Source organism: Megalops cyprinoides, chromosome 3 (genome assembly GCF_013368585.1).
Source record: "Megalops cyprinoides isolate fMegCyp1 chromosome 3, fMegCyp1.pri, whole genome shotgun sequence".
NCBI classification, from domain to species: Eukaryota; Metazoa; Chordata; class Actinopteri; order Elopiformes; family Megalopidae; genus Megalops; species Megalops cyprinoides.
The window spans coordinates 37,824,006-37,836,733 of NC_050585.1; the positions used below are offsets into that span (position 1 = coordinate 37,824,006).

Here is a 12,728-nt window from a genome sequence, read left to right on the forward strand (position 1 = left end):
TCATTATAACAAATATGCAACCATGAGAACCACAGGTTTCCTTTATCCAGTGGACACACTGTGTTAATATACTTATGACTTGATTCAAGGATGTATACTATCGATATATACTACAAAAATTTCAACAGGGATGAAAACCCCATTGATGCCTTTGGAGGTAACTGTTTTGTGAATAATGGTGAACACTCCTGAGGAAGTGAAATTGGGGTGCGGTGCCATCCATTAGCATACCTCGCTGTTCTGGTGGCATGTGGAGCCCTCCGCGGCTGGTGAAACAAACAGCCTACCGTCAGGACAGACGCACACCTCGAGGAGTCCTTGAGTGCTTCCAGCCACTGATACTTTCCCCTGGGGCAGTCTGGGCAAGCGCAGTGTCTCAGCATCCAGAATCAGCTGCAGAGAGAAAGAAGAGTGCGAGCCGTTTCTTCTCACTGCCTAGGCACATAATTATGCAGGGTATCAGACCATAACAGCACACTCTACAGGAAAATATATCTGTTCCCATCCAAAGCCTCTGGAGGGAGAGGGGCTGTACATGTTGACAAAAAAGTATAGATCAAAAATATGTTCTATAATGAATAATGCACTACCAACATGGAAGGGTTGGCACACAGTCGCTCATTTTAAAGCAATTTCCCTTGAGAATTAAAACCAAATGGATAATTCACTTTATTTTTTTAAGCATTTAAAAAAGGGACAAAGTCTAATTCAGACAGAGGTGTTATCTAGTCACCGGTTGTTTAGCTCTTGTCAGAGGAAGAGACCTCATACTGACTTACCATTCCTTCCCTTGTGAGGAGGTGGATGTCCACGTTAGATGTAACTTCCATATTTCCTGCCAGCGCTTTCATGTGGACTCCTTTAGGTGCATCCATGATCAGGGAGCGAGTGGGGGACTCGAGCCTGAAGCCCATATGATGATGATGATCACTAAGGGGTTATTTTAAGATACTGTACACAGCATTGACTCTAGCAAAATGTTATCACGTATCTCTGTGGAAAGTTCAAGCAGAGAGAGCTGACAAAATTAAAATATGACTGGGTTTTGCCAATATTTGTGCATGTAACTGTCATTATAATGATGTTCCTGATGGTGGCAGCAAAGTCATAAATCATGAAAAACATGAATTATTTATATTTTGATTAATTAACAATTTATGTAAAATGTGTAAATATTTGGAATATATTTGAATTAATTAAGTAATCAGTGAATGGGTAGTGGAGTTAAGGTGTGGATGTGACACAATTAATCCCATTTCCCAACACTTTGGGGCCGCACTAAACAATATATGCAAGTAACATAGAATACATATTATTAACATATTCCAGCTGTTGCTACGAGACCTTAGAATGCTTTCAAAACATTGGCGTACATGTTCACAACACAGCTTCCTGTCTCCCTGGAAAATGCACTTAAGATGAAGTTGAAATGTAAATGCTATTTATACGTTGCAGAGCATCATCTGTGATCTTTTATTTCAATAGAACACCAGTGAACAATGATGTTTCACCAAAAAGAATATACACTCATTAAAAGAGGAAAACACTGCCATCCAATTGTAGTGGATAATCTGTATTGCAGTGAATCAACAGCAGTGCTTGATCGTCCGTCTTTCACTGGCTGAATAAAAACATAAACCCAACACAGACCAATATGAAATAATAAATAGTAATGCTATAATGCTAATTATATTCGTTGTGCGATGCTTTCACATTTTCCCATGGTCTGTAGGTTACAACACTTACCTTAAGTCTTTGAAGGATTCCGCTGTAATGAGGGGTGTCTGTACAGAGTGTTTAAACCAGGCACCATCAGGTCCTAATTAGCAAATAAACAGTCATATTGAATATCTTTTTATGTACAATGCCATTTTATCCTCTAGCTATCTGTAAAGATTTTGATCAATTTTAAAATCACAAGAAAAATGACATGGATTCAATTGAAGGAAGATCTGAATAGGATTATTTGTATTTATTCTCTTTATCACAGATTAAACACATGTGGAGGTGTCACATATACAAAAAACACCACCATCATTCTCATCCTCCTCCTCATTATCATCATCATAACCATAGTAATTTTACTGTCCATCTGAAAACAGAAATTTACCTTTGCCTTTACTGTCCCATGATAGGTATACGAATTAACAATGCCTACTCTGTAAACTCCACAATTTCCATCTGATGGGAGTGGAATTATTATATTACAAATATGACAGACTCAAACTATTCAGTCTAAATTTTCATGTTATCTCAATGGCTAAGCCAAAAGTGGTGCTTATTTGAATATCCAAAACCCTTGAAAGTGGAAGTTGTGTCTGGTGAACCGATCTCATCTGACATCAGAAAGAGGGATTTTTTTTTCATTTGAAATGGGCATTCAGCAAGGCCATCCAACAAGAGTTTACATATTAAGAGTGGTTATGGTAGGCATGTTACTGAGCACCAAGTCTGGGCTAAAACAGGTTCATTTATAGATCAATCCCATCAGCAAGCAGAGGAAATATATTAGCATAATGCTGTTTTACTGATGATGATGATGATGATGATGATGATTATGATGATGCTAAAGTCAAATACATTTCTGCATTAATTAAGCCTCTTCAATCTGGTATGAATCTGGTTATTTATAAATAATTCATGGGTGTTTTGATTAGCTTAAAGTTTTGATTAACTTTGCTGATGGAGGTCATCCACGTGCCTACCAACTATCCATCTATTTCAATTTCATGTAAAAAAATCAGTCTAGCTGAGGAACGTTAAACCCAGTCACACTGCAACTGAAATTCTATGCATGTATGAATTAACTGAGTGAATTAAGCATAAACTGACTTTACGAACCTGTGACTCGAAGCTTGTCAGCCCCGACCACCACCTCCGTGTTGTCAGCAGAGAGGATCAAGCCACCATTGTCTGATATGACCTTAAAGAGCTGTCCACAGGCTTCCACTATCTGTGGAGCTAACAATTAAAACACACAGCAGAGAGCCTCAAACAATCATGTTTGATAAAATACAAAAAGTGCATTGTGTTCTTGTTGGTTATAAATAGCAATGAAAGAACGTTCTACATTGCGAAATAAAGTAATGTGATGAAAACTCATGCTATAACCTGTCAAAATGACACTGACATTCATGGAGGATGAATTAAGTGTAAAAAGGTGGATGAAAAAAGGTAGAGACAGAAGAACAGGATTTGTCTAATCTTCCTTGAAGGCTTGGACTAGTTCATCAGTCCAAAGCACTTCACTCTCTTTCATAGTGTACACGGAAAAGTTCATTTTCCACATTTCATCCTACCCTATGCTTATCAATCATATGATGTTTTGGGGATGTTTCACATTAAGTAGTTTCTGTTTTTAGTTGATGCTGTTTGAGAATTATGAGACATGTTATAAAATTGTGCAACAATTATGACAAACTATTCTTCTTGACTGTGTTAGAATATCTTTTGCAGATGAAGAAGTCTACTGCTGCATATTAAGCATATGTTGATATCTGACCTGTGTTTTCCTTAAGATGAAAGTAAAATAATTGTTCCATTTCTGCTTGTCTCCATGTTGATCATTTCTCTTTTTGCAAAGTCACTTTAGTTAGGTGTGTGAGAGCTGAGTAGAACAGACTTGTCTTCATGAGTTTCAGTCAACAGAAGTTGAAGGCATCAGGGATTGGGAAACAACAGCCCCCACAGGACCTCACACTTCCAGAGGTGATGGATATTTAGAATTAGAACAGAGTTAAAAGGATGTAGACATATTTCTAACAGTCACAATTTCATGGAATTCTCCTAGCTGGTCACGCCCATAACTAGAGCCACCAACACTGCTGCCCTTTTTCATGGAGGCCATTACCTCTGAGCCTTTTATCACATAGAGACCACATGAGGCTACAAATATGTTCTACCCTCATGAATGTTATTTTTTTCTCATTTTCTCCATGCGATTATATGCTTTCTCGGTCCAGATAGTATAATAATTTAATATTTAAAGTATTATATTATGTTTAAATAGAAATAGCCAAACTCAGACAAAACATTCTACAAGGCCCATGCAAACATTAAAGCTGGAATATGGCACTGGCTACACAGTTCTGGAGCCCTAATTCTTGTTGTCTCTTTGGATTTATGAAGGCATTTGATGTGATTGTTCCTGCTCCTGTCCTTAACTCTGAGCTAAACAAATTAAAGATATATTACATTTTGTTTAATCTCTGTAAAAATTCAGTTTGTGTGTATTGTGGTACAAAACAATGAGTGTGTCCATATAATTAATATACAGTAAATGTTATGATTTCTGTTATATCCCAAAGGAAAAAAATCTCTTACCTATAGTTACAGTGCACGTCAGATCCCCGTTTTCATCACAGGCACTGAATGTGACATTTCGAGATGAGTGAACAAGAAGAGGTGAGTCCTTAAAATACAAAGTGTCATTTTTTATTAGTAATTTGTGAATCATTCAGTAATACAAACACACAAACAAGCAATACAGTATAACACTTCTGACAATACCACCTTGCAGTTTTAACAAATACATAATTTATGTTTTATCAGGACAAACCTAGCTGAGCAATTTGATATTCCTGTCAGGGTGCTGACAGAAAAACACAAAAGGTGTGAAATAAAGAATAAAAAATACAAAAACTAATTAACTTTATTAATTACACCTAACTGACCTGAGATCAGTCTGTACAGCAATCTGTAGAATGCTGCTGTAGAATATGTACATGTACATGTGCTACAGAGGTTACAAACTCAAACATGATGCATTATAATGCTCCATCCTGAATGTCATGAATGGATTGACTGATTGATGATGGTTGATTGATTGATGCCTAAATGACAAATAATGTAAACAATAAAAATATTAATCACTCAGCAAAAAGACATGTACACTATTTGATTATAACCTGTCATCAATTCATGAATCCCAGGTAAGGAAAACAAACCAGAAACTGGCATTGTTTCATATATCATATGATCTGAAATGAATCAATAAGCGTGTATTGTCTTGTAGTGGATAGCTCATTTACAGGCAAACATATCATGTGATTACTCTTTAAACATAACATAACCAGTGGCGTCGTTAGGTCCGATCATATTTTAAGCCTGACCCTGAACATGTTCGCCCGGAAAAAGGAGGTGTTTATAGCAAATCAACAGACAGACTGTGTAACAGAGCGGAACTTGACTTGCAACGTACGAAGGTGTGATAATATTTATTTATTATAAAGGTAGATATAACCTCCCCAACCCCCAGAACCTTAGCCCCAGATCTTTTCAATAGCTAGAAACGTCCCTGACAAACAATTAATTATCGATATCATCAATTCTAGAGGAGAATTTAACCTCAAAGTGATCACAAGGTGTTCTGGAAGGCTTGGAAGTGAAACAGCTTATACATTAGACTCCCCCTTTGGCTTACCTCTCTGGAGTGAATCTCTTGGACGTAGAGTGGGAAGAGGAAGTCTGAAACTCCTTTGAGTCTTACCCCATTTGATACCAGTTTTAACAGTCCCATCCCTTCCTAACACATAGGAACAGGATTGAAATGGTGAATCGTACTTGCGATAATAATAATAATAATTACAAAACAATATCATCAAGAGCTGTTCCAGATTATATCATAGTTGGGAAATCATTAGTAAATTTGATTCCTGTTCGAGTCTGGAGTCAGGTCAAAGGAATCCTTGTCATATTTGCTGGATCCTGAGTGAAAAACTTCAAATGAAATTTTCTTAAAACTCTCACCATTTCTGACACAGGTCAATGAGGCACTGAATGTCTGTACTGAAAATGTAGCTATAGATGTGGTACTCCTCTGTGGTTTTACTAATTTACAATCTGAGTGGGACAAATACATAGTGAAAAAACCTAATTACCCCAAACCATTAAAAACACCAGCAACTTGATCTGCTCTAGGGATCTGGCTGTCATGAGTTGGGAGTTATTTGCACTCGGTTAGTTCTGTAAGCCTACATAGTTTTACATAGACCAGTTCCATTGCAGCATTCCTCCTCAGAATGGCAAAAAACATAGTATTAATGCCACTGAATCTGAGTGCGAGTGTAATATTGGGGATAGAACTCCACCTGGCAAGAAGCCATGCTCCAAAAACAGGTACATAAGCAACACATATATAAATAGTTGCAGGGTGTGTCTACAACCATTCCAGTCACACTCACCATGTTGAAATGCATCACTCTGAGGATCCACAGTGTCAGGGCAAAGTTCACCACCAGGATGCTGAACAGGAGAAGAATGAACAGGTAGAGACAGTGCTTCCGCCAGCCATAGATCCCTATCTTGTCCCTGTGCTGTCCCCTGTCTGTGTTGGGGACATCGGTGTGCTGGGTGGCCATGGCGGAGTGTTCCAGTACCATCTCCTGAAGAGAAAACACGTCTCCACTGATCATGTTGTTGTCACTCCCACTATCTGATAAAGAAATATCTGATGTGAGACATGACTGTAACCTGTTATTGTCTACCCATAACACTGACGTTGTGGACAGACACTAGCTCTTTCCCTCCTGCCCTCCAGCCCTCCTCAGCTGATTCATTAAAATGAACTCTTGGGGCTCCTGAGTGGCACATTAACTCAAAGATCTAGTTCTGAGTGCAGGCCAAGCCCTATGGTGTGGGTTCAATCCCAGCTGAGTCATCAACTGACAAAATCCAGGAGCCCAGAGCAGTCAAACAAACTGGCTTCGTTCTACTGGAGGTTGGGATGGGTATGTCAGCATCCCTTGTCTCTGGGGTGTAGTGCTTTCTAATGATAAATGCACTCTAAAGTCCCTCAGTGACATCAGCGGGGATCTGCCCAACCTCAAATAGGTGTGTGCCCTGCTGTGGTGCACTGTAGGAACTGCAGTGTGAAAAATAGCCATTGGCTGTATCTGAGTGCATCGGAGCATAACATTCACCTCACTTCAGGGCTCCTGTACCAGCACAGGGGGTGTGCAAAGAGATGGGCCTCGTGTGCCAATAACAATTTCAGCTGCTGCACCTCTCCTGCGCCTGCCCTGTCAGTAATTACCTTGGGATCCCCCGGCTTACTTGCTGTCAGTGAAACTCAAGGAAATGAGCATTGGGATCAATTCACTCCCAATTACTGCAGTTATCCGCTCAGTCATTTGTTAATAAGATCTCTGAATTACATATCTAAGGCAAACATCAGCAACAACAATTAGGTTCCGTAAGTTATTATAAAATGTAATATTACTAGTCAGATATTTTGTATTATGATTGATTTTGTATTTTACATTGTTATTTGGATTTTGTATTGTGATATTTTGTGTGTGATGTAGATGTGAAGATATGTTCAACCTGATCAAGCTGCTATGGTTTGTACAAAGGCTTCTAGTCTAATAAGCGACCGATAGTTGTTTACTTTACTGTGTATGGATAATTACACTCATACATTTAAAATTAATATGACTCACACAAAAGGAATCAAAGAAACAGCATTTTAAATATTTCAATATCTTGAACATTGAAAGCGCACAAGAAACCCAGCAGTATAATAAAGATGATGGCGGGCTTCGGATATTAGTAGGATGTGCCTGTAAAGCCTTTGTAGACTTAAAATATCAATTTTACGTAGTAGTCTGATTCACTGGATCACACCTTATAAATAAAGAAAATATGTCTGTGTTCAAAAAACAGAGTTGCTGCCATAAAAATGTAATCATGCGAGAGAATAACAGGTCTTTGACTGCTGAGACATCACGGCTTCAATTTCACAAAGCATAAGTATGTTTTAGGGTGTTGTGCCATTTTTTCTCTCTAGGACATTGCACTTTGTGTAAGGGAGCAATGACATGAAGTGCAGAACTGAAATATACTCGCCCCCAGTCAATGGCTATTTTACAGACTACAGGTCTTTTTGTGCACTACAGAACCATTGGCACTGAAGACGACAGGTTTCTAAGAGGTGCTTTTGTGTGATGTTATGCCCAGCCTAGGGGAAACTGGCCCAGGAAACAGCCCAGGGTCATAACAGTGATAAAATGAGGAATGACTTATGCAAGCCCCTGCAGTGGACTGCTGTGGACCCCGTTTCACAGCTGACTATGACAGCTAAGCTTCAACCTGGATAATGTCTGGGCAATGAGGGTCAGCCTTGGGGTGAGCACCTTTACCAAGCGTTCAAATGTTCCTTCTTTTTCTGTAAAAAGTTCCCCCTGTACTGATATTACTATTTAAACAGCAATATACATACTGCAATGTTTGCTTTCTGTTCTAAGGAGTTTCACAGTGGTTAACTGAAAGATCTAACATTACACCAAATACTTCACCAGTCATTTGAGTTATGCCAGGACTGCTAAAATGACTGAGTAAACACAATCTCCATGTATCTTACTTTGCTGAATCTGTGTATGATCACAGTAGCAAGGACCAGTTTAGTACATCGTAACGTGCCTTGGCAATGTAATCAACAGTTTCTATAGCAGAGATGTCGAGAGTTTGAAATACCAATAGTCTGTACTCACCAGTACTAGTACTGCACATGGAATATATATGCCCAGTTCTCTTTTCATAATTCAGCAAGAATGCATCAGCATCAGCATGTGTTCAATTTATGTCCCACTTAGTACATCTTTATTATGTGTACAAACTGTTAATGTACAATTGTACTTTTTTGCTTTTATTTATGAACACACACTTGTACTGCCGTGCTGTTTTCAGAGTGTGAGGTCATTATTCCAGTTTAATGATCACATTTGCTATTCTACATGTAAATGGAAGTCATTTGCTTTTGTAGATATCTTTTCACTCTAATGAACATAAGGTAATGAGGCTTCATTTCTCTACAGTAATCTGTCATTTCCCAATTATACCAGCACCATTTATTTGTGAATTTATTATGTATATCAGGGACAGCAATTGTTTTTTGGGGCTGGGATGCAACAACTGAGGATCAATCCAAGCCAGAGCTGTATGCTGAAAAATGCTGTCTTATGCAAAACCAAAAACTACAGAAAAAAACACCAGGCAGTTCCACTAACCTAAAGTTTCTCTTAACAGTCCAGAGAGAATCATAGCACTTTCCTCCAGCTCAAAGATGTGTAACATCTTCTGTTCCTGGTCAGCAGAGACTTGTGCTATTAATATGGAGTTAATATGTAAAGCATTCATTGTCTTGACCCAAGTTTCTAAAATGTCAGCACAATCAGTATTAATTGTTAAGGAGAATACCTGCCATTTATTGTATATGCATTGCATTGACACATAAGTTCACCAAACATTATGCTCACCGCAGGCCCGGCACTATGGGGGTGTTTAGGGGTGCACTGCATCCTTAGACGACCTCTGTGTACCCCCAGTTGTCTCCTTATATTCCAATGTCTACATAATATTTGTGCAACCCTTATTGCTGGCATAAACAGTATATCTGGAGCTAGATCCATAAATGAATGAATATGTGGCATTATTTACAAGGAACATTATTTTTACCTTGTATTTGAACCTAGGAAGATGCTAATTTGTCAGTTACACCAACTAATAAAAGAACCACAGATTAAGCAATGCTACCGCAGGCATAGCATACATGCTATGCAGTAATGCAACAAACAAATATTAGCCTATAACATTCACTGTGCAAAATACTTTGCCAGAAGAAGAGTTTCACTTCCACAGATTTTTATCCATCAAGGTATTGCGGTAGTAGGCATGATAATATGAACATCATCATCATCAGTCAGTTTGGTGTTTAAAGTTGTATACAGATGACAGACACTTTGTTTCATGCATTGCAGCTTTATCACATGCATTTTCTCCTCCTTCCTTGTAAGTCACTCTGAATAAGATTGCATTTGCTAAATGAAAAAATATTAATGTAGTGCAAATGTGTTGCTACCCCTTGGCTATTTTCCTCAGTGGCAGAAATTTTAACTGGGAGACAGTAGCACCTGGTGAATCTAATTGACACCACCAGTGTGTTTTTACATAGTGGCTCATATGGGATGCTCCTTTGCGCATTGCGAGAGAGATTTTTTTTTAATTGCATAATTTTCATTTTTTGTCTATGCAATGCACTATGCACTGCACAGCAATATATGGGTCTTCAATTGCCTCAAGGTTAAGGAATCTCAAGGAGGTGAAAACACGGCATGTGCAATCAGTTATTTCCAAATGAACTGTTTTTAGCCCCAAGAATGTCAAAATGTCACTACAAGTTATGACATAGAGATAAAAAGTCACCTTATATATGAACTTTGACAGGAGATTTTAAGTTAAAAGCTTGACTTATAGATATTTTATGAATCATGTAATATTGAGACATATCTGTTAGCTACCTGAGGAATAATGCATACTAGCAGCAAAGTCAGTTGTTGAGCATGGAGCAATACACCCAGTGGGCAAAATTTCATGCTTTCAGTCCTTTTTTTGGGCAGTTGTCTGTGATATTTATCTGACAAAAACAGAAATATTATGCCACACAAATGAAAAAAAAAAACATGTTAGAGCCCATGAAAACATCCAATCAATTGATGAATTGATCATATTTGCTTATGTATTGCCTATTGTACATTAGGAATGATCACAGTGCACATGAAACATTATGAGAACCAGACTAATTGGAATTCCCATTCTATAGCTGAAGTTAGATAGTTTCAATTATGTGCAATTTACCAAAGAGCACATAATATAGACCACAATAATTGAGTTAAATGTATCAGACACTGTGAGATAAAATGAATATAAATACTGCAGCTACCTTTCAGTCTTCATATCCTAGCAGACTGTGCTTGATGGTATTCTTCAGCTTAGGCGCAGTGAAACTCATTAAACACATCAGTCTTCCATTATTATTCCAATAGCCTTCTGTCTTGGGCTATACACATATTTAAAGCTAATCCAACAGCTAGTGGAATCTCACTGTGGTTTCCTTTGCTTGGTTTTACCTAAACATGTCAGGTATTATTTCTTTGATTGTGCAAAGAAATCGCTCTTACATCAAACAAATCAAAGTGCATGGCTATGGATAGCTGTCAGCTAAACAAACCAATGCGGCTCAGACAGTTAACTAGCAAGCCACTTTTTATATTACATTACAGGCATTTAGCAGATGCTCTTATCCAGGCAACTCTCATCAATTGCAGGTTTTTACAATGTTATCCATTTGTACAGATGTATATTTACTGAGGCAATTGTGGGTTAAGTACCTTGCCCAAGGGTACAGCAGCAGCACCCCGTGGGAAATTGAACCAGCAACCTTTCGAGTCCTGCTCCTTGTGGGTGAACTACTACAATAGTCCACTCAACATAAAACACACTCCCAAAATAGACTAACGTGATCACCTAGGTTTCAACTGAGCTGAATGTTTTCATTAATCTCAGCCATGACTTAAGTCTCTGTTCAGATGAACTGCAATGCACTTTGTACTGAAGTTTAAGTAACAAATATTAAACAAGTACGAAATATTTCTGCTTACCTACCATACTTCTCTAGTCTGACTGGTACCATCCCCAGAAAGCAGATAAATGAGGTAAAATATTCAAGAATATTCCATTTGAGCTGATAATCCATTCACTTTAGTAGCATTAACGTTGATATGCATACTGACATTGATACTCACAATGAATATCTAGACTAGATTTAATAAAAAATCAAGCATTTAAACTGTATTGCTCTATCATCCAGTATGACAAAAAGGAGTATTTAGTTTAGTAATTAATACATTGATACAATTGATACATTGTTGATGTCTGGCACATTTTAACATACATTAGTTTTTATGAACCTTTAGTACTGTTCTACTGTATCCTATGGATAGGTATAAGATAATAGGCGTATCTCAAGTTCATTATGAAGTGCAGGCAGACAACACTTATGACCAAATCACTGCTAATTGACTGATGATTTCGATGTTGCTTTCTTCAATCACATTACACCATCACAAAGCGTTCAATATCTGCGCTATGTAAAGCATGTATAGAACATCTGAAATAAGTGGCCTACATGACTTAAACGACATGACGCTACGATCTGAAATGGTATCACAGTGTAAATGTACCTTACCTGGGCATTCACGTATACTCAACAACAGAAAACAAATGAGCAACACGCCTGTAGAGTCTCGGTATCCGTAAAGCCTTTGTCCACCTTCGAATTTCTAGTGTGAAACTTCCAATGGCTCTGCTTTCCCGCTGGTAAAACGTGAAGAACATTCACTTTCCTCAATTACTTTCATGTAATGTTGTTATTACTGTTTCGAGGAGAGAACAAATCTATCTTCTTTTGCCATTTGTAGATCTTCTGGGTTTCTTTAAACAGCGAGTGACACACATATTTCCATGTTTTACGGATAAATGTTCAATAGGCGGCTTCCGTATCATCCAGGTTAAACTGCTTCCCTCGCGTAAAACAATTCGAGCGAGTGGCTTTTTTCATAGCTGAGAGATTGCCCGTGTTATTCTGCATTACGGAACACCTATTTTAATGACGGACCTTATAACCATTGAACCAAAACATTTGAATCTAAAACATTTGCGTGCGGTCTCTCCAGTTAATTATTATTTGCATGAGCAGTCATCCGAGTAAAGTTTTGTAAACATATTTCAGGGAAAACACTATATAAAACATGGTGACATTGGGTACATTCAGTGAGAAACTGATCAAATATTCTTCAGTTGTCCCTTCCCTCTTTTTTAGGTTACAGTGGTTAAAGAACAATATATATATATATATATATATATATATATATATATATATATATATATATGTG

General features: G+C 37.9%; 1 protein-coding gene across 1 annotated transcript; it reads right to left on the minus strand.

The window, feature by feature from the left end:
- Positions 1–211: 211 nt before the first annotated feature.
- LOC118774517 (gamma-sarcoglycan-like) lies at positions 212–6,302 on the minus strand (the record flags this gene model as incomplete). Its single annotated transcript, XM_036523862.1, has 7 exons — positions 212–393; positions 780–903; positions 1,747–1,819; positions 2,842–2,961; positions 4,324–4,411; positions 5,423–5,524; positions 6,183–6,302. Coding segments are annotated over 7 exons (798 nt in total), but the record flags the coding sequence as incomplete, so codon positions are not given.
- Positions 6,303–12,728: the final 6,426 nt, after the last annotated feature.